The sequence below is a fragment of the Mus caroli genome, unplaced genomic scaffold (genome assembly GCF_978045245.1).
Source record: "Mus caroli unplaced genomic scaffold, Mus_caroli_1 scaffold_18, whole genome shotgun sequence".
Lineage (NCBI taxonomy): Eukaryota > Metazoa > Chordata > Mammalia > Rodentia > Muridae > Mus > Mus caroli.
In genome coordinates this window covers 38,171,685-38,195,006 of record NW_028227273.1, presented here as the reverse complement: position 1 = coordinate 38,195,006, position 23,322 = coordinate 38,171,685, and the positions used below count along the sequence as shown (strand labels likewise).

The 23,322-nt window shown below is 53.2% G+C and overlaps 3 protein-coding genes across 8 annotated transcripts in view; 1 reads left to right on the top strand and 2 right to left on the bottom strand.

Annotated features, from left to right (window-relative positions):
- Nucleotides 1–17,338, top strand: part of Ranbp3 (RAN binding protein 3) — a 38,619-nt gene extending 21,281 nt beyond the window's left edge. For 2 of the 4 annotated variants that reach the window (XM_021149036.2, XM_021149034.2), the window contains 14 exons: nucleotides 2,022–2,058; nucleotides 2,141–2,212; nucleotides 6,419–6,484; nucleotides 6,845–6,937; nucleotides 8,132–8,259; nucleotides 11,063–11,176; nucleotides 12,455–12,558; nucleotides 12,763–12,838; nucleotides 13,409–13,511; nucleotides 13,726–13,835; nucleotides 14,779–14,899; nucleotides 15,655–15,797; nucleotides 16,161–16,347; nucleotides 16,426–17,338. In XM_021149036.2, the coding sequence (XP_021004695.1) occupies nucleotides 2,022–2,058; nucleotides 2,141–2,212; nucleotides 6,419–6,484; nucleotides 6,845–6,937; nucleotides 8,132–8,259; nucleotides 11,063–11,176; nucleotides 12,455–12,558; nucleotides 12,763–12,838; nucleotides 13,409–13,511; nucleotides 13,726–13,835; nucleotides 14,779–14,899; nucleotides 15,655–15,797; nucleotides 16,161–16,347; nucleotides 16,426–16,469 (1,398 nt within the window). In that variant the 3' untranslated portion in view covers nucleotides 16,470–17,338. Of the gene's footprint in view, nucleotides 1–2,021; nucleotides 2,059–2,137; nucleotides 2,213–6,418; nucleotides 6,485–6,844; nucleotides 6,938–8,131; nucleotides 8,260–11,062; nucleotides 11,177–12,454; nucleotides 12,559–12,762; nucleotides 12,839–13,408; nucleotides 13,512–13,725; nucleotides 13,836–14,778; nucleotides 14,900–15,654; nucleotides 15,798–16,160; nucleotides 16,348–16,425 lie in introns of all 4 variants that reach the window. The other 2 variants (XM_021149035.3, XM_021149033.3) reach the window with 1 other exon arrangement.
- A 285-nt stretch (nucleotides 17,339–17,623) lies between these two features.
- Caps (calcyphosine) lies at nucleotides 17,624–20,823 on the bottom strand. Its single transcript, XM_021185798.3, is given in 5 exon segments — nucleotides 17,624–17,844; nucleotides 17,922–17,978; nucleotides 17,981–18,101; nucleotides 18,181–18,254; nucleotides 20,803–20,823. Coding segments are annotated over 5 exon segments (474 nt in total). The 3' UTR covers nucleotides 17,624–17,643.
- Vmac (vimentin type intermediate filament associated coiled-coil protein) lies at nucleotides 19,533–23,322 on the bottom strand. 3 transcript variants are annotated; one of them, XM_021149568.3, is made up of 2 exons: nucleotides 23,208–23,322; nucleotides 19,533–21,432 (listed from the first exon to the last, which is right to left on the bottom strand). In XM_021149568.3, the coding sequence occupies exon 2, from the start codon at nucleotides 21,345–21,347 to the stop codon at nucleotides 21,099–21,101; it is 249 nt and encodes an 82-aa protein (XP_021005227.1). In that variant the 5' UTR covers nucleotides 21,348–21,432; nucleotides 23,208–23,322; the 3' UTR covers nucleotides 19,533–21,098. The 3 variants fall into 3 exon arrangements, with proteins under 3 accessions (XP_021005227.1, XP_085688708.1, XP_021005226.1); XM_085832582.1 differs by having other exon boundaries at nucleotides 23,054–23,314; XM_021149567.2 differs by lacking the exon at nucleotides 23,208–23,322 and adding an exon at nucleotides 22,250–22,494.

The following is a 23,322-nucleotide window of genomic DNA, read 5'->3' as shown; positions in this document are numbered from 1 at the left end:
GTAGGTCAGGCTGGCTTTGAAATCCTGATCTTGCTTCCACCTCCCACGTCTGTGGTTCCTGTGCTCTTGCTGGCAAAACTGAGCCAGTCCGAAGCTGTGGGTAAGGATCACTCTGTGAGCCTCCTCCATCTATCCAAGGATCCGTTGGAATGCTGGCCTGGATTTTTCTTCTTGGATCCCTGGTTAGTGAGGTGGACACCTTAGGCAACCTGTGTCTCTCGGTGTGTCATCCTGGAGCCTTTGTCCTGGAAGCAGTGGGACTGCTTCTTCTCCTGGGAAACTTTGGTTCCCACGTGCATTCTCGGTGATATCCCACATGGATCCTAAGAACCTGCTCCCTTGATGAAGCTGAACAGCAACAAGGTGGCCATAACATGTGAGGCTGTCTGGAGCTGTGTTGATGTAGCCAAGGGGCCAAGGTGATAGGAACACACAAACCTTCTCCTTCTGCCTTTGGTGATGCCAGAGCCACTGGCACCTCAGAAGCAGCAGCCTCCTTCCACTCAGTCCATCCTGAAGATTCACTACAGATGATTGTTTCCTCCAGGACAGCCTTGTGTGGGTGTCTCCTCAGGCTGGTGGCCCCTTCATGGTCCTGTGGGTAACCTCTTAGAGGGCTGGTAGTCCCAAGGCTAGACCGAGGAGCGCCTGAGCCTTGTGGGGCAGCTTTGGATCAGATGTGAACCCAAGTGCTGCAGAGTCTCTGAGCCCTGGGCTCAGGACCCTTTTCCTGATGTCCTTTGCAACCTCCAAGAAATTTGACATCATGTGGAAGGCAGAGCCTGGGTTTGTCCCATTGACAAGGTCTCCGGGTGGGAATGGGAACCTGTCTGGGGACCATCAGTGTTCCTGCTCTGTGAATGAGAGAACAGTTCCAGGAAGGAGAGTGATGGGCTTGCTTCTCTTGGCACGGACCCAAGCTGTGAGCTTGTACTGAGGAGAGTGCCTAGGTCAGGGTGCTAATCTGTTAGAGATTTACTGTGTGTCATTGTGTTCACCCTCTCTGGGCTCACTGCTGCAGGCTCCAGCCCACTATCTGGTTGCAGTTCCTGAGCTGAGCCAGTGTTTACATTGTTATAGGATTATAAGCAAAAGTGAGGAGATGGGACCTGTGAGCCAAAAGTGCTGGCTTTATGGCCATTTATGGGAAAAATGGGTCCTGGTCTACAGCAGGAGGGTCTCTGCTAGTGTTTTTTTTGATTGCATGGGATCTTGGCAGCTTTTTTTTTTTTAAAGATTTATTTATTTACTTATTTATTACATGTAATACACTGTAGCTGTCGCTGTCTTCAGACACACCAGAAGAGGGCATCAGATCTCATTACAGGTGGTTGTGAGCCACCATGTGGTTGCTGGGATTTGAACTTCGGACCTTTGGAAGAGAAGTCGGGTGCTCTTACCCACTGAGCCATCTCTCCAGCCCTCTTGGCAGCTTCTTAAAGGCAGTATCCCCCACTTGGTTCAGCTTGAGCTTGAAGCACTTTAGGACTCTAGGGAAATGGGCTCTTGTGCCTTCCTAAGTTGCCAGCGTCCACCAGGGGCGTGGGTTTACCTACCGTTGGCCTTTGCTTCTGGCTTTGGGGTCTGAAGGATAACACAGTACTAAGTGTGGACACAAGCTCCTGATCTCAGCTGGCAACTCCTCACCTGAATACCAGGCTGGAACTGGAGGGACGTGGAACCTCTTTCTAGTTGAAGAAGGGTCCTGGCAGCCTGGCACATCTCTGAACATTTTGGCCCAGACATCAGAGCTTGTTTGTACTGGAACTGACAACCTAGAAGCAGGTGTGCATATGTGCTATAGAATGCTCTAGGGTGAGCATGGGAGCCAGGATGCCCTTGTCCCCAGACAAGGCCCTAGGCAGGCCAGGGAGGGTTGTGCTGTCTGGGGAAGGTGGCCCATGGATCATTGGACCTGACCTACGTAGGGCCATCCTTAGCCCCTGGCAGGGTACAGGGGAGTTGGGGACACAGGTTTGGAACACTTGGGGCCTCTCACCGCTTCTGTGTTCTCATTGCAGAGATCTGCTGGCAGCTCCAGTCCCGAAGCCGGAGAAGGTAAGGAAGTCTCTAGAACATGAGCCAAATCCTGGAAGCAAACTTGAACACTCTCTGACTCCACCTTCTCTGTGTCTAGTAGATTCTGACCATGAGGATGGAAACTACTGCCCTCCTGTCAAGCGTGAGCGGACATCCTCTCTAACGCACTCAGGTAAGCAACATCCTCCAGAGCCAGGTAGTGCCAGCCCCAAGGGTGTGATACCTAGGCCAAGGAAAGCTGACACGTTTGCCGTACGGGGAAGTTGGGAGGTTCCCTGTCAAGCCCTGTGGGTACATCACCTGTGAGTCTGGCTGTCTTTGCAAGGACATGGTGTTGATATGGACTGCATGGGATAGGATTCTCACCCACTCGGTACCATGTACATGCCCATGCCCAGTTGGAGAGCATTCATTCATCTGTGCTCCCAGCTCAGACATTGTGGGTAGTCAGACTGAGGGGCACCCATATACGGGGATGCCAGCCTCCAGGCTTCAACCAGTGCAGCAGTGAGGCTGGATCTAGGCTGAGAGATTCTGGGGATGCTCAGTTGGAGGCAGGCAAAGTCCAGCAGCCCTTTTCACACATAGGCACCCCTCAGGTTAGGAATGATTGCTGCCTGGATGGTTAGGAGTGATTGCTCTGAAGGGCTAGACCATAGAGTGTCCTGGCCTGTTCTGGTTCTGGTTCTGGTCTTGGTAGTCCATCCTGGGCAGCAGGTATCACTTCTGCTCTGTGGAGGAGGTTTCCCTCCTTGTCCCATGCCTAGAGCATGGTGGTCCTGCAAAACAGGCATTGCAGTCTTTTTGACAGCTGTACACCACCTTGGTTTAAAGGCCCCATGCCAGCTTGTGGGTGTGTAGAGGTGGCACAAAGGGAATCCCCAGCCTTGTTGGCCTGCCTGCCTTTACTCTGTAAGAGTGTATCTGCTGTGTAGTGTGTTCATGTGTGTGGGAACCAGAGCAAGTCCTCAGATATTTTCCTTGATGGTCCTGCACCCCACCCCCACCCCAACTCCCGCCCCGCCCCCGCCTCCAGCTTCTCTCTGTTTTGCTTTCTTGGGACAGAGTCTCTGCCTGAACTAAAAGCTCACAGTTGGGCCTAGGCTCTGTGGCCAAGCAAGCTCAGGATCCATCCTCTGCATCCATTGGTTTCCTTTTCTATGTGAATACTTGGGATGTGAACTCGGGGCCTTAAGCTTGCAGAGCAGGTGCTCTCCCCACTCAGCCATCTCCTATGACTTGGATTCTGTAGAACTGAGTTCCTTTGAGGACAGTCTTCAGGCTAGGGCTGTCTTTGGGGTATCTGTAAGGGTGACTTGGTTTCTTAGGGCACAGTTTCTATCCTGTCTCTGTCGTTACCTCCAATGTTTGTTTTCCCAGCATGGGTATGCTCCACTCTGTGTAGGAGACTCACTTCCTTGTTTGCCTCGCTATTCTTGTCCCACCAGTGACTCCCAGAGCCTTCCCTCCCTGCATCCTGTTCTCAGGTCTTTGAGCAGGATAGATGTGAATTCGGATCTTCCTGACCTGATGGTTTCTGGGCTGTCACAAATCTTGTGTTTGGTACTGGGACCTAAACAACCTGAAGACTGTCCCTGGTCATTTTCTGATTTGTCCCCACAGGGAAATTGCTCACCATTCCATCTCAGTCCTGGGATCTGTCTTTCTTTTCTATTAGGGTGCAGCCTCTAGAACCAGGAGCTTGGTGCTTTGCTGGCCCACAGGGTGTGAACCTGGCCTATAGAGTCAGCAGTGGTAGTGTCCTTTAGTGCCCTATCCCTTCTTCCTGACACTAAGAAGCCTGGTTTCAGCTGGATGGTGGTGGCACACACCTTTAATCCTAACACTCAGAAAGCAGAGGCAGGCAGATCTCTAGAGTTTGAGACCAGCTTGCTCTATAGTGAGTTCCAGGCCAGCCAGGGCTACACAGAGAAACCCCTCCTTAAAAAAAAAGCAACAACAAAAAAAGAAGCCTGGTTGCAGTCAGGTGAGGAGACACACATCTGTCATCTCAGTGCTTGGGAGGTGGAGGCAGGAAGATCAGGAGTTCAGTGTCACTTTCAGCTATACATTGAGCCTGAGGAAGAAACCTGGCTCTTCTTGTCATCTTCTTGCCATGCCATCCTGGCCAGCTGTGTTCTTGCCCAGGGCCCAGTCACACCAGCTACTGCTCTGGGAGCTTTGTCAGCCTCAGGCCAACTCGGCTCAGTCTCTAGTGTATTCCCAACTAAGCAGGGAGCGCCCCCTCACCTAGTCATTCCCCTCCTGCCCCATCTGTGGCATATACCCAACAGCTAGCTATAGGAGGGTGAAGCCTGGGTTCCCCAGGTCCTGAGCAATGTAACATCTACTGTTAGCAAAGTGAGTCTTTACAAGACCTGAGAAGAGCCCAGGGTGTATGTCTCTATGGGTGGGGCTGGGAACAGAACTCTAAGCCTTGGCTGCCCACTTAGTGTCAACAGGGAGGCTTGCCTTCTGTCTGTCCCATCTGGTCACAGCAGTGCCCTGCTGGATTCCTGCATGCCAACACAATGGCCAGGCTCTGGGCCCCACACTGGTGCAGGTGAGTGGCTACAGTCCCTGTGGTCAGCTGTGTTGTCCTCAAGTCTTTGGGGTTTGGAGACAGGGTTTCTCTGTGTAGCCCTGGCTGTCTTAGAACTCACTTTATAGACCAGGCTGGCTTCAAACTCACAGAGATTTACCTGCCTCTGCCTCTCAAGTGCTGGGATTAAAGGCATGTGCCACCACCACCTGGCTTACCCTCAAATCTTAAAGGTTGTGTGGAGAACAGGACCCTAAAGACCTATGACCAAGACACGGGTGCCTAAAGCCAGCCTTTGGGTTCTCTAGTTATACAGTTTATGAACTCGATCTCAGGTTTGAAAAGTGTGGTCCAGCATTGTCCCCCTAAAGGCCTCTATCCCACTCCATAGCTGGCTCCAGTGGCTGCTTTGTCACATGTCCAGGCCTCGTGTGGCTAGTAGACTTAGCTCTTTATTCCCGGGGTTTGAGTGCTGCTCTGACTAGGTGTCCTCCAAGGTGTCCCCTGGGCTTTCAAGTGTGACCAGTTTCCTATCAGCCCATGTGACAAGATGCTGGTGTGGCATCAGTGTGTTCAGTATCAAGCTGTCACATACAAATAAACTCCATCCCTGTGAGCAGTCCCTCTTCAGCCTCCTCCATCCTCAGCTGTGGGCATCATGGATCTGCCTCCTGCCTCCACTTGTGGATATTTCCTATCCATGGGCCCTGCACCATGGCAGCTTTTCTTCACTTAAGACTCTGCCTTTTGTATGTGTGTATGTGCATGTGTTGTGGGGGGCTAGCGTGCTCACCTGTGCATGTGCATTTGGCGACCAGAGGTCATTGCCAATACTCATTACTCTGTCTGCCTTCCTCAGGCGGGGTCTCATTGATTTGGCTGGCGCTGCAGGCCACAGAGCTCCAGGACATTCCTGTTTCTTCCCATAAATCCCCAGCTCTAGGACTAAGCTGTGCTGTGTACTGGGGACGGGACTCAGGCACTTTTGTTTGTTTGTTTTTTTATTTTTTCGAGACAGGGTTTCTGTGTGTAGCCCTGGCTGTCCTGGAACTCACTCTGTAGACCAGGCTAGCCTCGAACTCAGAAATCCGCCTGCCTCTGCCTCCTGAGTGCTGGGATTAAAGGCGTGCGCCACCACGGCCGGCTTGGGACTCAGGCACTTATGCTTGCACAGTAGACACTGTGCCTACTGAGCCAGTCTCTCAGCTCTGTGTTTGGGGGTTGTCTGCTGTTGGCCTCTGTCCATGGGTTTTATTCTTCTTTGCTTCCTTCAGGAGGGTTGTGCATATGGGGATGGGGTTAACATCTGTCTGCTTGATGGATGAGCCTCCAAGACTGCCTGTGGCCTGTGCATTTTTTCATGCCTTTCTCCTGTCCTGGGTCACATTAGACTAGCTGTCCGTCACCAGGACAAGGTCACCAGGATGCAGACTCACTGGGTTCCCAGCTGTCCCTGCAGCTCCAGCTCTATCTCCTAGCTCTTGTGAGTGGCTGGCAGAGCTGGTGCTGAGTAACAGGCATGTCTGGGAGGCAGGTCCTGCCCCAGTCCTGTGGTTGTGAGCATACATGTCCTCTATTGTAGGCCTGCCCAGTAGTGCCATCACTCACCTTCCTGGGAGGAATGGCCCAGAGTTAGCAGATATGTCATTCTGTCTCAGCATCTTCATCCTCCAGGTTCCCTGTGCTGGCCTTGCCACAGAACCACATTCTAACATGGACCTCCTACTTTCCTGTTATAGCCTGGACCATTCTCTGGGGTCCCAGGCCTACCATGCACCCTGTTTCGCTGTGCTCCTGCCTCCACAGGCTGAGCTCAGCTGTGTCTTGTGCTTGCAGAGGAGAAGAGCAGCGGCTTCCGGCTGAAGCCCCCAACACTCATCCACGGTCAGGCACCCAGTGCAGGTGGGTGACATTTGCAGGCCTCTGCCTGGCTCCAGGACCCTTGCTGTAGGCCCAGTCTGCTCCTGGGACTGGGACTGACATGGAGGCAGCCCTGGGAAATTGCTCTGACCTTTGGGAGCAGGGTATCTCCTTCCTGGGAACTCATGTGACCCTGTACCAGCCCTGGCCATTTTCCTTTGCACCGTGCAAACTCTGGGAGGCACAGTGCAAAGGAAGACCTGGACCTTGTCACAGGTCTCAATGGCAGGTGTCTGTCACTATAAAGTGTTGGTGTTAAGTGTGGCCTCCCTTGCACAACCACTGAAGTTGATGTGCCCTGGAGCAGCAGGGTCAAGGTTCCTAGAATCCACTGTGTTCCAGGTCTGCCCAGCCAGAAACCCAGGGAACAGCAGCGTGGTGTGCTCCGTCCAGCTGTGCTGCAGGCCCCTCAGCCCAAGGTGCTGTCGCAGACGGGTAAGGGACTGAGTCACAGTTTGAAGTACAGAGGCAAGAGGACCCTTTGGGTTAGTCCTATCCTGAGGGGAACCTCAATGGAGGAATAGGGTACTGCCAAGGTTTTCTGTGTCCCCAGGTCTCTTGTCGACCTCCTAAGCTGCTCTGCAAGGGTTTCCAGCTTTGCTGGGTTTTGGTCTTGTTACTCAAAACTCAGAAGTAACCTAGCCACTTTGGACCTGGTTAATCTCATGCTGATTAATCACCTAAAGTCTGCTTGGGTCCATTGCTCAGAGTCCACCGGATAGAGCCATAGTATACACAAAGATAGACCCTTAAAGATTCCTGTTTCATTCCATCTTGATTTGGGGGCAAGTAGGATAGACCTGGCATGTAGGGCAGTTGTCATTTTGTCCTGGTTTAGTTGGATTTTTGTGACTCAGTATCTCCCTGTGCAGCCAGCCCAGGCTCCTCTTGAACTCACTTTGTATTCCTTCTCACAGAATAGTGGGCACACACCACTATTCCAGCTTCCTTCTGGCTTTGTGATGGGTGCTGGGGTTGGATGCCGACCTCACACAGGCCGGGCTCTCCTTCAGTTGCATGGAGCAATCTATGATAGATTTCCTTTTGCTGCTCGTTTTCTGGGAGTCCTGCTTCTGAGCTCACTGGAAGCCAGTTCTTGTTCATGTTGTGTGTGTGTGTGTGTGTGTGTGTGTGTGTGTGTGTGTGTGTGTGTGTAGTCCTGAGGATGAATTCCAGGCCCTGAGCATCCTGAGCTATATGCCAACACAGTGTCTTTTAGAATAAAGGCAGCAGCTCTTCATGTCTGTGAGTTTTGAGCCTACTAATTTAAGAATATATGACTTTTCTTCCTTCCTTCCTTCCTTCCTTCCTTCCTTCCTTCCTTCCTTCCTTCCTTCCTTCCTTCCTTCCTCCTCCCCCTCCTCCCTCACCTCCCCCCTCCCCTCCCCTCCCTCCCTCGTTCCTTCCTTTCTTCCTTTCTTAAATGTGGCCCTAGTTGACCTAGAATTTGCTGTCTAGATGTCTTTCCTCTGACTCATAGTGATCCACCTGCCTCTACCTCCAAATGTTGAGATTAAAAGCTCTCATCACTGTACACAGCCTAGGATGAATGAACTTCAGAGTCTAGCAGCTTAGTTAGCTGCTGAAGGGCTGGGGGACACCTGTCCACTCTCTCTTTCCTTTTTGCAGTCCCCAGCAGTGGCACCAATGGAGTCAGTATGCCAGCAGACTGCACGGGGCCAGCAACGTCTGTATCACCAGAGAACCTCACGCAGAGGAGTCCCTCTGAGTCTGCCGAGGGGACACACACACTTGAGGTTGGTCAGTCATGGGGACGGCCAGGGTGGGTGGGCTGCAGTGCCAGGCTCTGATGTGATGTCTGTGTGGGTTCTTGGTCTCTAAAGGCCTATAGCAGTTCCCAGCACTTTCAGTTTGGGCAGCTTCTTAGGCTGCCTGGGTTTGTGCATGCTCTTATACAAGGTTGTTCCCAGTCTAGTCCTCTTTCCAGAAAGGGCATTTGCAGAGACACAAGATTTACTGGCTCACAGTTTTAGAAGTTGGAAATATGAATAGCATGACTGTGGCTCTCCTGCCCCTAGCTGATTACAGCCCACTTCACTTGGGAGTGCTCATGACATGGGCAGTCTTGGAAAGGATAGCAGAGTGCCAAGGACAGTGCCCCTGTAACTCACTTCCACACGATCCTGTCAAACGTCCTCCCCACACCACACCAGGGACTGAGAGCCTAACCAGTGGACACCTGGCATTGGTTGATAGGCTGTCAGTCACTGTCAGAGAGCCTGTGAACAACTTTAGTTACTATGTCTCCATGACGAGGTCCAGTGCTCCCCCACAGTGTCCCAGATGAACCCTCAGAATGACTGGTGCTGTGGCAGTCAGCCCTGAAAAGCTTGCGTAAGAGAGAAGAGGTGCCTGTGCAGACCCAGGATTAAGGCTAGGGGCAGTGCCAGCAGCAGCTAGATGAAGGCTGTGATGGTGACCCGCTTCCCAGGCTGGCCACTGTGTAGAGTCACAGGCGTAATGATGTCTCTGTTCTCACTGAGAAAATGTCCATCCCACCTCAGTGCCCTAAGTGGGGGCAGGAATAGCTTCCAGTCAGGTACAGGATTCCAGCCAGGCTATGCTAGCATCTAGCTCCACCATGCAGGGTCTACTTGTGTCACCCTCTTGCAGTTTCCACACTCCCTCCACAGTGCAACTCCTTCAGCTTAGAACTCTGCTCCACCTTACTAGCAGGCTGGGTTCTTAGTATCCAGCTTTGATTTGACTCTGAATTTTCTCTCTGTGCCACCCCAGATTTGAGCCCAAAGTTGCACATTCCAGATATAAGCCTTACTCCCAGGCTGTCTTGGAGTGGACAGGGTCACCAAATTCACTATTTCTGATCATGTAGAAAGAGCAGGCAAGGCCAGGCGTGGTGGTGCACACCTTTAATCCCAGCACTCGGGAGGCAGAGGCAGGTGGATTTCTGAGTTCAAGGACAGCCTGGTCTACAAAGTGAGTTCCAGAACAGCCAGGGCTACACAGAGAAACCCTGTCTCAAAACAACAACAACAAAAAAAAAAAACAACCCCCCCCCCAAAAAAAAAAAAAAAAGAAAGAAAAAGAAAAAGGAAAGAGCAGGCAAGACCCTGACTTTGTCAGCCATTCCTGATTCACAGGTGGTACCAACACCACACAGCTGATCAGTGGTGCTGAGCTCAGTGAAGACAGAGTGGTATTGTGGCTAGGAGATGACCACCTGGTGACACACATGCCAGACAGGCTTCTGGAACTCTTTGAACTCTGGGATTTAGATTCCCCATCCTGGTAGAAACCTATGGAGAGCCATGCCAGGCCCAGGGGCTGGTTCTCAGTGGGGTACAGAACCCAAAGGGATATGAAAGGCTGCGCACACATGTCACAGACTCCCTGTGTAGACACGGGGCCTTGAGAGAGTCAGAATGGAGCCAGATTTATAAGGTGTCAAGCAGCTAGAAACATTTGAATTCTTAACAGCCTAGCAGAGAACTCAGAACTGTCTCACCACCCTGCCGTACACTGCAAGTTGCTGTCATAGACCTGTTGGAGCTCTTCTACCCCACCGTCCATGTGCAGCTAGGGTATTGGACTCAAGTTCTCTTTATCCAGGTCACATGAGTGATCAAGACCTTTTACTCAGAGGAGTCACACTTGTAAGAAGAAAGCATTTAGAAGGGCCAGTGAGGGCTCACTGAATTAAGAATGCTTCCTTCCAAATCTGAGGACGTAGGTTGGATCCCAGGGATTCACATGGTGAATCCTTCCAACTGGTCCAGGGGGTTGATCTTGGTTTTCTGTACATGCACACATAGGCATGTACACACATAAATGTAAGCTGGTGTAAAACACTTACGTACTGAAACTGTGAGGTGGAAGTGAGAATGTCCTGGGACGTTAGGCTCCCTGCTGTCCTCTCTGCAGTGGGATCTCACATCTGTGACCCACATCGCACCATTTCCTCTAGTGACTATCATAAGGCTCATCTGATCTGCTACTTGGTAGCTGCTGTGTCTGCCATTTACTGTTTATAGTTTACATCCTGAGTGTTTATCCCCTTGCCTGATGGATCCTTGGTACTGGTTCTAGGTCTGTTGGCACCAAGGTGTGGTGATGTGCAGAGTCTTCCTGCCTGAGCTGTAGGTCCCACGAATGGGCCTGGAGGGGTCTTCTGAGTACTGGCTGTGATACGCACAGTCTGCCTCATTTCCACCTGGGCTTCTCTGCACCACAAGCCAGTCCGCCTCTCAGAGGGATGCCCTGGGGTCCTGAGCTCTCCACAAGGCCCCCTCGCTATCCAGCTGGAAACATCCCGTCCCTCAGCTCTACTGAAGCAGGGGACTGCTGGTGTTGGCCAGCTGCTAAGCTTCAGGCCGAGCATCATCCCAACTCTCAGATCCCGGGGCCCACAGCAGAGATCTGGGGTTCAGGCCTTTCTCTAATGGTGCCTACTCCAAGAGAGTCTATCCTAGCTTCCAGGAAAGTGTGAGCTTGGCTGACTTCCAGGCTCCTGAGCACTCCATTGTCTTGTTGGTAAATATTGTTTTGTTTGTTTGTTTGTCTGTTTGTTTTTCCTTATAGGAGGAGGTGCCTCAGAAAACCCCACACGGCACCTCAGAGGAGGGGCACTGTGAAGAGGAGCAGGCGGCCCCACAGGCCTTCGTGTTTGGACAGAACTTGAGAGACAGAGTGAAGGTATTTGGCCTGGTGGGCGTTGGGCACTTGAACAAAAGTGTAGCCTCGGTACATGTGACAGTCACATATTCCTAGACATTCACTGCCCAGGGCCCTCATCCCACTAAGAATCCCTCCACTTTTGGGGGTAATGTTTCATGTGGCTCAAGTCTAGGGATTTCAGGTGACCTGAGAACATCTTTCTTTCTTTCTTTTTTTTTTTTTGGTCTTTCGAGACAGGGTTTCTCTGTGTAGCCCTGGCTGTCCTGGAACTCACTCTGTAGACCAGGCTGGCCTCAAACTCAGAAATCCGCCTGCCTCTGCCTCCCAAGTGCTGGGATTAAAGGCGCGAGCCACTACCGCCCAGCGAGAACATCTTTCTAATAGCTAAACTATAAAATAATGATTGCGTGACAGATTTCACATGGGTTTTATTTTGAAATAAGATCTCATATAGTCTGGGCTAGCCTTGAACTGGCTGTGTGGCTCTGCCTTGGACTTGGACTTCAGATCCTCTGTCCTCAGCCTTCTGAGCACTGGGATGAGAGTTGTCTATTAGCAGACCTGACTTGTGTGGTGCTGGACTTGGAACCCAAAGCTCAAGCATACTGGGTGAGCCTCAAGCACACAAACTCTTAATTTTGTGCTGTGAGCTGGGGCCTGGGATCAACAGCTCTCACCCCAGCCTCAGCAGCCAGGGCCATGGGTGCACCACAGAATCATCAGCAGATCAGATTGGTCCTGGAAACTGAATCAGATGCCTGCAGTATTGGAAGAATGCTGCGCCCCAGACACCCAGCTCCTTCTTTTCCAGCTTCAGGCTGCCAGGAACCCCCTTAAGCAGAGTCAGGGCCACTTGTAGCTTCTGGGAGCCACCAAGATAGTGGAGCGAGCAGCAGACATGGAGAGGACTAGGGTGTTGCTCAGCACCCTACAGATCCCAGGATGCCCATCAAAGTGATTGAGCCTTGACCTCTAGCTCCTCCTGCCTCAGCCTCCTGAAGTGCTGTGATGTCAGGTGTGTGGGCCCACACTAGACCATTGTCTCTTTGAAACAAGGTCTTACTGTGCAGCCTAGACTAGCCCAATCTCAGAGAGTGAGGTCTGTCTCTCAGGGTTGAGACTGAAGGCATGGGCCTCCCTGCCCAGCTTGTCTCTGTGTCTTAACTGCTGTGTCAGCTGCAGCCATACTGACAGCAGTGCACCCCTTAGCTGATATGCAGTCTATCTGTAGCTAATCTTGGCAAACACTCATCAGACAGGGCCACATGAGCAACCTGCTTCCCTGTGTCTCTGCAGTTAATGAATGAGAATGCCAGCGTGGCAGATGTAGACAGTGCTGCACATCCCAGCTCAGAAACACCCTCTGCGACCAACTACTTCCTTCAGTACATCAGTTCCAGGTGAGTGCACTGTGCTGTGCAGGTGGGGTCTTCCCAAACTGCCAGGACCAGAGGGCCTTCCTACCAAGCCCCATGACTTGGGCTGGGGAGCTAGCCTGTGTGCTAGTATGTCAGGAGGGAGGCAGACATGCTTTGATGTGTGGCTCTCCTGTACTGTGCCTCTGGTTCCCCATGTGCCACACTGATGGTGCCACTCCTCTCCAGCGCAGACAACGCGACCCACAGTGCTGACAACTCCACCAAGTTTGTGTTTGGCCAGAACATGAGTGAGCGCGTCTTGGTGAGTGGCCCCGGCACAGTGATTTGGTGTCTATTTCCACTTGGGCATACAGCGTGTGGCTGACATGCTGTCTCCTGTACTGTCAGACAGGACACTCTGGTGCAGGAATGAGAGAAAGACCAGCTCCACTCATTAAAGGCTTTCTCACAGAGCTGTTGGGCTGCCATCTCCCTTCCTATCTTTATTATCCACTGACATAGGCTTTCCTGTGGCCAGAGCCAGTTGTAGCACTCAAAGCTGCACCACTGAGTCAGATGCCCTGTGTCTCTTGTCCACGGAGTCAGCCATGCCTGCCACTTCTACAGTCAGGCAGCCAGGATAGAACGCAGGCATGTGTACACTCCCTGCTTTCTGACCTTCTCGGAACTACCCCAGATTGCTACACACAGGTGGCACTCTTGTGGCCCTGAGAGGCTGGGCCTAACTGGGAATGGAATGGCTGTTGAGGACAGGCCCAGCAGGGCACAGGAGTCAGGCCTCCAGGAAGTGCTGAGCGGCCGTCCCTGCTGGGCCTCTCGCTCTGTCCTTAGCACCCACAGCAGCTCCGCCCTGGCACGCTTGTTTCCTCAGAGCCCCCCAAAGCTGAATGAAGCCAATTCAGACACCAGCAGGGAGACTACACATGCCCAGTCAGGTTCTGAGTCGTCATCCCAGGAGGCCGCCCCCAAGAAAGGTAGGAACAGCCCTGCATGCACCCCAGGGGAGACTCCTGATTCCCAGCTAGGGACAGCCGTGACCATAATAGACCTTAGAGATTGGCCTGAATTGCCCATTATGGGTAGTGGGTGGCTGTGCTCTGCTGACAACAGGGCTCCCCAGGTCCCTGGGAGGATCAGGCCTGCCCTGCTGATTTGTGCTTTTTTCCTTGGGTCTCCACTGCTATACAGAGTCCCTGGCAGAGTCAGCCGCTGCCTATACAAAGGCTACAGCGTGGACGTGTTTGCTGGAGAAAGTGGAGGTCATCACGGGGGAGGAGGCAGAGAGCAATGTGCTGCAGGTGAGACCAAACACAGGAGTGTTAAGGCAGAGGGACATGCTGTGCTACATACTGCATAGTACACAACAGAATGAAGCTAGGTGTGTTAGTGCACACCTTTAACTTCAGCACCGGGAGACAAAGGTATACAGATCTCTCTGAACTTGAGACCAGCCTGGTCTACAGATTTCCAGGCCAATCAGGAACTTTTTTGTCTAGAGGAAAACAAACAAAAATGTGTTCCACAAGCACTGTGACAACTTACTCCTGAATAAGGCTTGCCCATAATGAACTAGCACCATAGCACCTTCAAGGCTTCACCATATCCACTTTCTCTGTGATGGAAATTTCTTCTAGTATTCCATGAAGTTTGTGTCTGGCGTTATCCCTGAGCATAGTGTCCTTAAGTCTGTGCTTAGACTTGTGTGAGCATTGTTTGTGTTCCTAGCTGAGGAATGCTCTGAAGGGAACGCTTGCTGTCAGAGAGCTGATACTTGGCCTCTTTCCACTTTGAGACTCTTCCAGGCAGTGTGACACGTGCTTGTTTTCTGGGTGGGCAGAAGGAGGGACTTCCCCCGTATGTTCCCTACAGCTGAGTATTTCTTCACGGCATCCAGTGCTCCTTTGCTGTGAGAACTTGGTGGCATCTCTCTGTGCTTGGATTTGTATTTCCAAAGTCACCCTTGTTTACATCCTTGGGCAGCAGGGTGCATGGCTCCAGGCCAGAGCCTCGTGTGTAGGAGCCCTGGCTTCTGTTCCCAGCACCATAGAAACTAAAGCCATACAACAGATGATTGAACAGAGAGTGACAAAGCGGCCCACTGTCCTCAGTGTCCTGGCCTTAGTCTGTGGACTGTCAGACACCCCAGCCTCACTGCTAACTCTGAGCTTGAAGTGGGGCCCATGCTTCTGGTGCAGAGGGTGTGGGTACCCCCAGCCTGGTCATTGATCCCGTGTGTTACAGATCCAGTGTAAGCTGTTTGTGTTCGATAAGACCTCACAGTCATGGGTGGAACGTGGCCGGGGACTTCTCAGGCTCAATGACATGGCATCAACCGACGATGGCACATTACAGTCCCGGCTAGGTGAGCTCTGGGGAAGGACAGACCCTCTCGGAGGTGGGCTTAAGTCGCTGCAAAGCCAGAAAGAAGTGTAGGCTCCACAGCTGGAGCAGGGAAATGACTGTGAGCAAAGGCAGCAGTGAGCCCCACACCTGCTGCTGGCCTGGGCCTGCTGCCCCCACACTGGGTTCCTGCTCAAGTATCTTAAATAGACTTCTAAAAAGTATAGCTTGGAAGGAAGGTGAGGGCAGGAAAAGTCAGCCTAGGTTTTAGAGTTGTCCCTCCTGTTTGGGGGACTTGATGTGAAAATGGTCTCTCTCTAGCCCAGGCTGGCCTGGTCCACTCTGAGCCTGTCGTGTCCTAACATTTGGTTACATTCCCCTTAAAAGTTAAGGCCAGAAATTGGGAAGCTTAGGCAGGAGGACTGAAAAGAGTTTGAGGTCAGTCCAGGCTACTGAGACCCTCTCACATCAGGAAAGAAAAGTAAAAAAAAGAAAGGTTAAAGTCAATGTCAACAGTACCTGCTGAGCAGTTACTGTGTGTGACCTCTTCCCTGTGGACCCATAGCAGGTGGCAAGCCAGGGGCATGTTAGGACTTGCCCCGTACATGTGCTAGGCCCAGGCTCGGTTCTCAGGTGAGATGGAGCAGTCTCCATCTCAGTGTACCCTACCTGCCCTGTTGCAGGCTAGCCCCTTCCCCAAGGGCATGTCTCCCCTGCCCCTTGCAGACGTGGGCTGCAGGTTGGGGCAGGTGTTGCTAAGCAGCTCCCTTGCTGCAGTGATGCGGACCCAGGGCAGCCTGCGGCTCATCCTGAACACGAAGCTGTGGGCACAGATGCAGATGGATAAGGCCAGTGAAAAGAGCATCCGCATCACAGCAACCGACGCTGAGGACCAGGGTGTCAAGGTTTTCCTGATCTCGGTAAGCTTGAGGGAAGGTGGGGGTGGCACACTGGCTCGGTGCTGAAGACCGCTGATGTTACCAGTGGGCAGGCCCGGACACAAACCTCCCCTGGGTAGTTCCTGATGGCTGTGCACACACCTGCTGTCCCCTCGGTTAGACATCAAGGGTGGGGAGGGAGTGTGGAGGGTGGGGGGGAATGACAGATCCCAGACCTCATTGTCCTGCCTTATTCTCCAAAGGGCACCTTGTTGGTAGTCTCTTGTTATAGAAGTCAGCTGACCAGGCCAGTGTGGCCTAGTCACAGGCTAGGGCCTACATGTGTGAACACTGCCCAGTGTGGCCGCTAGCCACACACTGCCACTTCACACCCTGCCTCCCCAGGCCAGCTCCAAAGACACAGGCCAACTGTATGCTGCACTGCACCACCGCATCCTGGCTCTGCGTAGCCGGGCTGAACAGGAACAGGAGGCCAAGGCGCCCCCACCTGAGCCAGGAGCCACCCGGGCCACCGAGGAGGAAGACAGTGATGAGGATGCTGTTCTGGCTCCCTCCAGTGTCACGGGGGCTGGTGAGCACCATGGGACCAGTGGGAGGGACCCCAGCTGGTGATTGTGTGCTGGGACTGAGAGACCTGCTCTCTCCACAGGCACAGGTGATGAAGGAGATGGCCAGGCTCCTGGGAGCACATAGCGGCGGAGCCACTGCACCAGGCTGCTGCTTTGTTGTCTGTCTGCTGCCCGTCCCTCCCTGCAGGCCGCATCATGGTGGTGTCTATTGCCGGGGTGGCCACAGGCTGGATCCGAGTGTCCCCTCTGCAGCAGACGGGGACGCCAGGATGCGGCTTGGGACTCAGACCTCATCATATTGATGAGTAGAAAGAACGTTCCCCCGCCCTCCTCCGATCGAAATGGCACATTGACACTTGTCACAGCTTTGTGGTGACCGTCCCTCCCTGGGCAGCGACAATGAGAACTCCGGGCTCAGCATTTTGTTGAGTAACTTGCTACCTGCTCAGCTTTCCACTCTGCCAGGTCCACATGGCAGGTGCCTCTCCTTCATTTCTGGTGGCTTGGCTCTTGAGGTCACAGATGAAGCTACACGTGGGCTGAGCTGACTTGATGCTCCTATGGGTGGTGCCCGGCCCCCACAGGGGTTCACTAGGTTTGGGCCTGAGAACACCTCTCTGGACAAAGGTGATGAGACCAAGAGAGCTCCTGCCTTCTTGCCTGCCTGCCTGAACCACCTGGGTCTCCCTTAGCAGGTACCCAGCCCTGAGGTGACTGACCACCTAGGGCCCCTGAGAGGCAAAGGGAACCTGTACAGGGCCTGTCCCCGGGCAGAAGATGAAGCCCTTACCTGTGGACTGTGTGGTTCCATCTCTGGCCAGGCCACTTCCAGGGAGCCAGCAAGGACACCAGAGGCTGCCTTAGCAGATGGGTCACACTGCTTCCAGCCTTAGCCAGCCAGTGACAAGTGAATCCAGACGTCACCCATGTGTTTTGGAACATTTATGTAAGATTGAAATGTATTTGAGAACTGCATTAAAACTTTTAACTAAAGCCCCAGACTCTTGCACCTGGTAGCCAATCAGGCTGGATTTGGCCATGGGGCCCCTGACGGGGTCAGTAATCAATCCAGCCATTGCTAGGCTTGTGGGTGGCCCTGCAGGAGACCTGGTCCAGCCAGTTCTTCAGCCTCCATTCTCACACATCCCCCCCTCCCTGTGTCTAGCTGGGGCCCCCTAGGACAGTGGTGGCACAGGGTGGCAGGTGGATCAAGGGACTAGGCTAAGTGCAGCTATTAGGCAGGTCAGAGTAGCTATGTCAGAGGTGCCAGGTGCTGTCTGCTGTAATAGTCTTGGAACTCAGCTAGTGTGACCTGTGGATGTGCTGGCTGTGAGGGGACCTAGACCAATGACACTGCCTTGGGGGGAGGCAGCATCCTCCATCCACTCCCCACTGCACACCCCTCTCAGGTCATCTACAGTCACCACACCATCCCCAGTTTGGTCCACCTTGGCAAAAGCAGCTGTAGTGACAGCATCCAGAGTCTGGGACATGGGGGCCTATGGGAGGGGGACAGTGACTGTGGAGTGCAGGGGTCAGCACCCATCACCAGCCCGTCAGTACAGGCCAGCCTCACCTGTAGCACCCATAGGAACTCCTCCAGGTCCAGGGTCCCACTGCCATCACCCAGTCCCAGTGCCAGCGCCTGCATAATGCCTCTGCCTTGTCCACTTCCAGCCCCAGCTCTGCCAGGCCCTACCTCAGCTCCCCTTCATCCAGGGGCCAGCTGCCATCCTTGTCCAGGTGACAGAAAAACCTGAGAATCAAGGTGGGGTTAGATGGATAGGGACTACCCAGGCCAGAATCTGCTGGGGTTGCTGTGGGTGAAGGCTCACCTGGCCAGTCCCAGGATGCCTGAGGCCCCTCCATGATGGTGTTCACAGTGTCCATTATGGGTACAGGTGAACAGCTGTGGTGGGACAGAACTCCCAATGAGTTTCTGTACTCAGCCAGCCTGGCGCAGACCTCAGTGATACTGTACAGCCCAAACAGAGCTCCCTGTACCACTTACCTAGCCTGTCTGTGTCCCTGCATCCTGCCCTGGAGCTCCAGGTAGGTTTGTGTGTTTTACCTGGCACAGCTGTTGCTAGGCAGTATGATTCTGGGGACTGGGAGGGCCCTTGCTGTGACCCCATGTCAAGCACATTGGCCAGCTAAGGAGGCTGGGTGAAGTGACTCCCAGACCCACTGTGCACACCCCTGGCCACAGTACTTCCAAGTTTGGCTGGAGAAAGGGCCTTGTTTCTTGTGCCACTCAGCCTACACTGTTCCACTCTGCACTACACAGAACAGCCTAGCCAAAGCCAGTCTAGGGCTAGTTGGACATGGTGGCACTTGAGATGGGGACAAATCTGAAAGTCTAAAGCCAAGTTGGGCTACCAACGGAAACCTTGTCTTTAAAAACTGAAAACTGGGGACCTGGTGGCATATGGCTATAATCCTAGCACTCAGGAGGAAGGATGAGTTTCAGGCTATGTGAAACTGTCTCAATGTTAAAAATTATGGGGTTGCAAGCCAACCAGCATCATGATTCAGTTAATGAGAAGCTGAAGTGACACTTTGCTACCCAAATAGATGATGGCCTGCTAGGCTCCAAACATTGGCTGGCGAGTAGCAGAAAATTCTCATTGTTTTCAGATTTTGGTGCTGGCAATGGAACCCAGAGCCTTGGCATGCCAGGCAGATGTGGCTAAGCCACACCCAAGGCCCTATTGCTTTTCTATAGAGTAATGTAAAACATAATTATCTCTTACAGTTGCTGCAGTGAATCCTTTCACGGTCTCAGCCCTTGGCAAGCTAGTCCAACCTCTAGGATACAGCCCAAGCTATTCCAAGTCTTAACAGTAAGATGCAAGGCTAGGGATAGCTTAGCATTACAGACCCCACCTAAGATACATACCCCAGTGAGGGGTTGGGGGTGTGGTCAGGGCGTGACCCTAGTGAGGGCTAGAAAGCCTGGGTAATATGAGTTTCGATATTCCTCTTGTCCCCTGAATTGCAAGTGGCCTCAGTTGTGCAGAGTAGAAGTTTTCCTTCACTTCTTCGGGCTGAGTTTCAATTTGTCTCTGGGAATAACTTGGACATGGAAGCTGCAGGACAGCTGGCTAGCCCCAGCCCCCTCCACTGTCAAGTGTGTATAAGGCCTAGCAGCGTGCTACCTACAACAGGAAAAAAGGTAGAGTCCAGGTTGAGAAATAGCCAATTTATTCTGGTGCAGACAGGCCCTAGCCTGCCTTCTATACAGATAGCTCCCTTCTCTCCTCCATCCCCAAGAGAAAAATGGGCCTCTGTCTCCCACACTGAGGGTCCCTGTCAGACTCTGGGCAGACTGGATGGCTGGAGGCCCTTCTGTTTCGAACAGCCCCTACCTTTTATCTTGGTGGCTGCTCAAGGACAATTTCCCTGAGCGCACGGGTCATGGAATTCAACAGATACCACCTCTGGATGCAAGGGCTTGTGGGGCCCCTTCCTCTCACTGCTCTAACAAATGCACCCTCCCCATCGTAGGCTCTAGGCAGCACAGAAACCAGGATTGAAAAAATAGATTCTCTTAGGGTATCAAAAAGGAGACTTGCTACAAAAACACCATTGTCCCTGGAAACCAGGAAAGGGCTCATCAGGTATCCAGAAAGCTCCTGGCTAAGGCAGGGCCTCCTGGGCTGTGCTAGGCACTGATGGAGACAGAAGACAAAACTCCCTGCTTCATAGCCACTGCCTTCCCACTGAAAAGGTGGTCCCAGCATGGGGCTGTGGGTGTTTGCACAAAGCCTGTCATACAACAATGGAGATGCTGAAGCAGGAGGATCAAAAGTTCAAATCCAGCCTGAGCTACATAAAAAATTTTGAGGCCAGCCTGGGCTACATAAGACTAAGCTTCAGAAAAACTAGACCAAACAATCACAGTACAGGGCAGTCAGTGACCAGCTGGCAGGAATGACTTCAGAGATGCTGGTTGGAAGGCCCCTCCAGAAGGGGGCATTTGAGCGAGACCTGAGTGTCAAGGAACTGAGTGTGGAATCAGGGAAAGACATTGAGGCACTCTGGGTGGTGGTGTCTCAACCCACTTGTTCTTCCTAGAAGGAAGGGTAGAGCTATGGGAGAGAGATCCAAGATTAAGTAATGATTTGTCTTGGCATTAAGGGTGGTTCAGGAGGCACAAGAGTGAGTGAGAAAGGTAGGGAGGGTTCCCATCAGCAGGGCACGGTGGCTCAAATCTAGATTCGAAGTACTTGGAAGGAGGATTCAAGGGAAGCCTGGGTTATAGAGAGAGACCCCATCTCAAGCAAAAAGACAAACTCCCCACAGGTAGGGCCTGTAGTGGGAGCCTGTCAGCCTAGCAGGGATCCACGCCACACTCCTGAGACAGCAAGCCTGGCTACCTGGGACCTTGTCTCAAACAGGAAACACCTCGGTTTCAGGGTCAGTCCCCAGCATCTCACTGATACTGGGGTGCCTACCTGGCTTTGGGCTTTGTGCATGCCTGGTGGAGAATGCTCCTCCCACTGAGTTACCACCCTTGCCTTCATTTGTTTTTGAAACTATTTAAAACCAGTGGAATGTAGCAGATACTCCAGCACTGGGGGTGGTGGGGGGTGGGGGGGTTGTTTTAAATGAGATCTTGAGTTTTCACTTGTTTTGATGTTTAGATGGGATCTGGGTAATGTCTCAAGACCCCTCTAGGTGATGTCCAGGACTCTAAGAGTGGAATCTCCATGGGGCCGTGACCACAGATTCTGAGATCTGTCAGGACAGCTCACACCGTGGTCCCAAACACAGCAGGCTGCTGGTCGTCCTGGTCATCTTGGCCCTCCTCCTTTCCCATGTTGTTGCCCAGGGGTGGGCCAGGCCCATCAGGAAGTAGCTGGGCCCTATGGCTGTGGCTGGCCGGCAAGGAGCCCAGTTCCTCTGCCTCCTCCAGGGTGGCCAGCAGTGCGGCCAGGGGTGGTCGGTGGCGAGTGATGTCCTGCAGCAGGTCAGCCCGAGGCTGTAGCTGCTGGATCATCTGGTCCCTCTGGTCCACTGCGGCCTGCAGGCTGCGAACTGTGGCCTCAGAGCTCAGCAGCTGCTCTTGGAGGGCAGATATCTCCCTGGTAAGAGGACCAAATAAGGTAGTTACCTACAGGGGGTGGGGGTGGGGCATCTACCTGCTCCAGAATCCTCTGAGACTCCCGGTGTCTCCTCCTGCACTACTTCTTTGTGTGCTTGTTTATGTGCATAGACGCACACATGTGACAACAAACATGTGGAAGTCAAGGTACAACTTTCAAGAGTTGGTTCGCTCCTTCTGCCCCATGGGATCAAATTCTTTGTCATTCTTAGTGGCAAGTGAGTGTCTTTATACACAGAGCCATTGATGTCATTGGTAAAGCACCCTCAGCCCCACAGCAGGCCTGGCGCTCTGCCATCTCAGCACTCCAGAGATGAAGGCAGAAGGATCAGGGGTTGAAAGCTACATAGTGCCTTCAAGGCCAGCCTTCTCTCAAAAAACAAAACAGCGCCAGTTTTGTGTGTCCTTCGGTAGGACTTCCGCGTGGTCACAAATGGTTGTCACAGATCTGACTTCTATATAGGGGTGTTCTGTGCCTTTGTCTACCGTTGTGGCCCCCTACCCAGCAGCTTCCTTCGATCATCAGACTACAATACTCTTACACCTACGGCGGACTCGGCCTTGTGGGTGGGACAGCTGGCTTCATTTTAACAGTTTGAAATGCTCTCATGTAACCCAGGCTATACTCTAAAGTCCCATGTAGTCGAGGATGGCCCGAACTCCTGATCCTCCAGTCTCAACCCCCCCTAGTGCTGTGATGCCGGGCATTTAGTGCTCCGGAAATTTTTGCTCTCGGTTCCCAGCCCTTTCCACCCGCCTCCTTTGGGATGTCCGCCGGGCCTCCTCCAGGGCCTCACCGGTCCTTGGCGCGACCCAGCTCGTCCAGGGCGGCGCGCAGGTGCTGGTCGTGGCAGGCCAGGCGCTCGGCCTGCGCACCAATCGTGCGCTCCGCCGCCAGCAGCCGCCTCTCCAGCTCCGCTGCGCGTCGGTGCACCGCCGCCAGGTGCGCGTTCGCCTCCCGGATCTGCAGAGGTGGCGGCGCAGACATGGCCCCGGGCTGCCGTGCAGGCTCCACCCCACCCTGCCGGGCCACGCCCACAACGCAAGAAGCCCCGCCCCTGGGCCCGACTCCCCCGCCCCCCCCCCCCCTCCTTGCAGCTGCCAGGCTGCCGCTGCATTAATTTAAACCTTCTCAAGAGGCCCCGCCCTACTTCGAAGTAACGACAAGAGAGACACGCCCCCCGGAGGAAGGCGTGTGCTTCCTCTTGGGCTCTCACTATTGGCCACATTTCTACCAGGGGCAGGACTAAGTGCGGCCACGCCCCGTAGCCAATGCTCCCGTCCCTTTCAGGACCAGCTCCTGAGTCTGTTCCTCCGAGTGCAGCAAGGACTTAAAACCAAAGCAGAGTGGGCCTGGTCTCCGTCAATTATAATCCTCACGCTATATCCTCACGATTGGTTCCCTTGCCCCCAGTCTGGCCACGCCCCCAAATAGTTACACGCGGTCCTGATTGAGATGGGCACGAAACCACACCCCTACACAGTCCGGAACCCTGATGAGCCAGCCGCTTTTGCGCTGTGTCCCGCCGCATCAGTGCAGTTCCGGCTAACTAAGGTATCACTAGCCTCGCGCTGTAATATCTGCCCTGCGATTGTCCTACCTTCTGTCAGTTTCGATCGCTGACCTGCCTGACAGTGTAATGGCTGTCCTGCGACCTGTCAATCCCTTCCTTGGATGGACTATCAACATTCTCCGTACTAGGAACCTCGTCTTCTCTAGGGCTGGAGGCGTTTTTCTTCATGGCCGCAGTTTACCTTTCCTGACGTCACGGACGTCTCTGTCCAGATTCACTTGTGGACCGAGCACGACACAGATCTTGCTACGGGATTAATAAGAACTCGGTACAAACCTGCCCCGCGCGCATGCGCG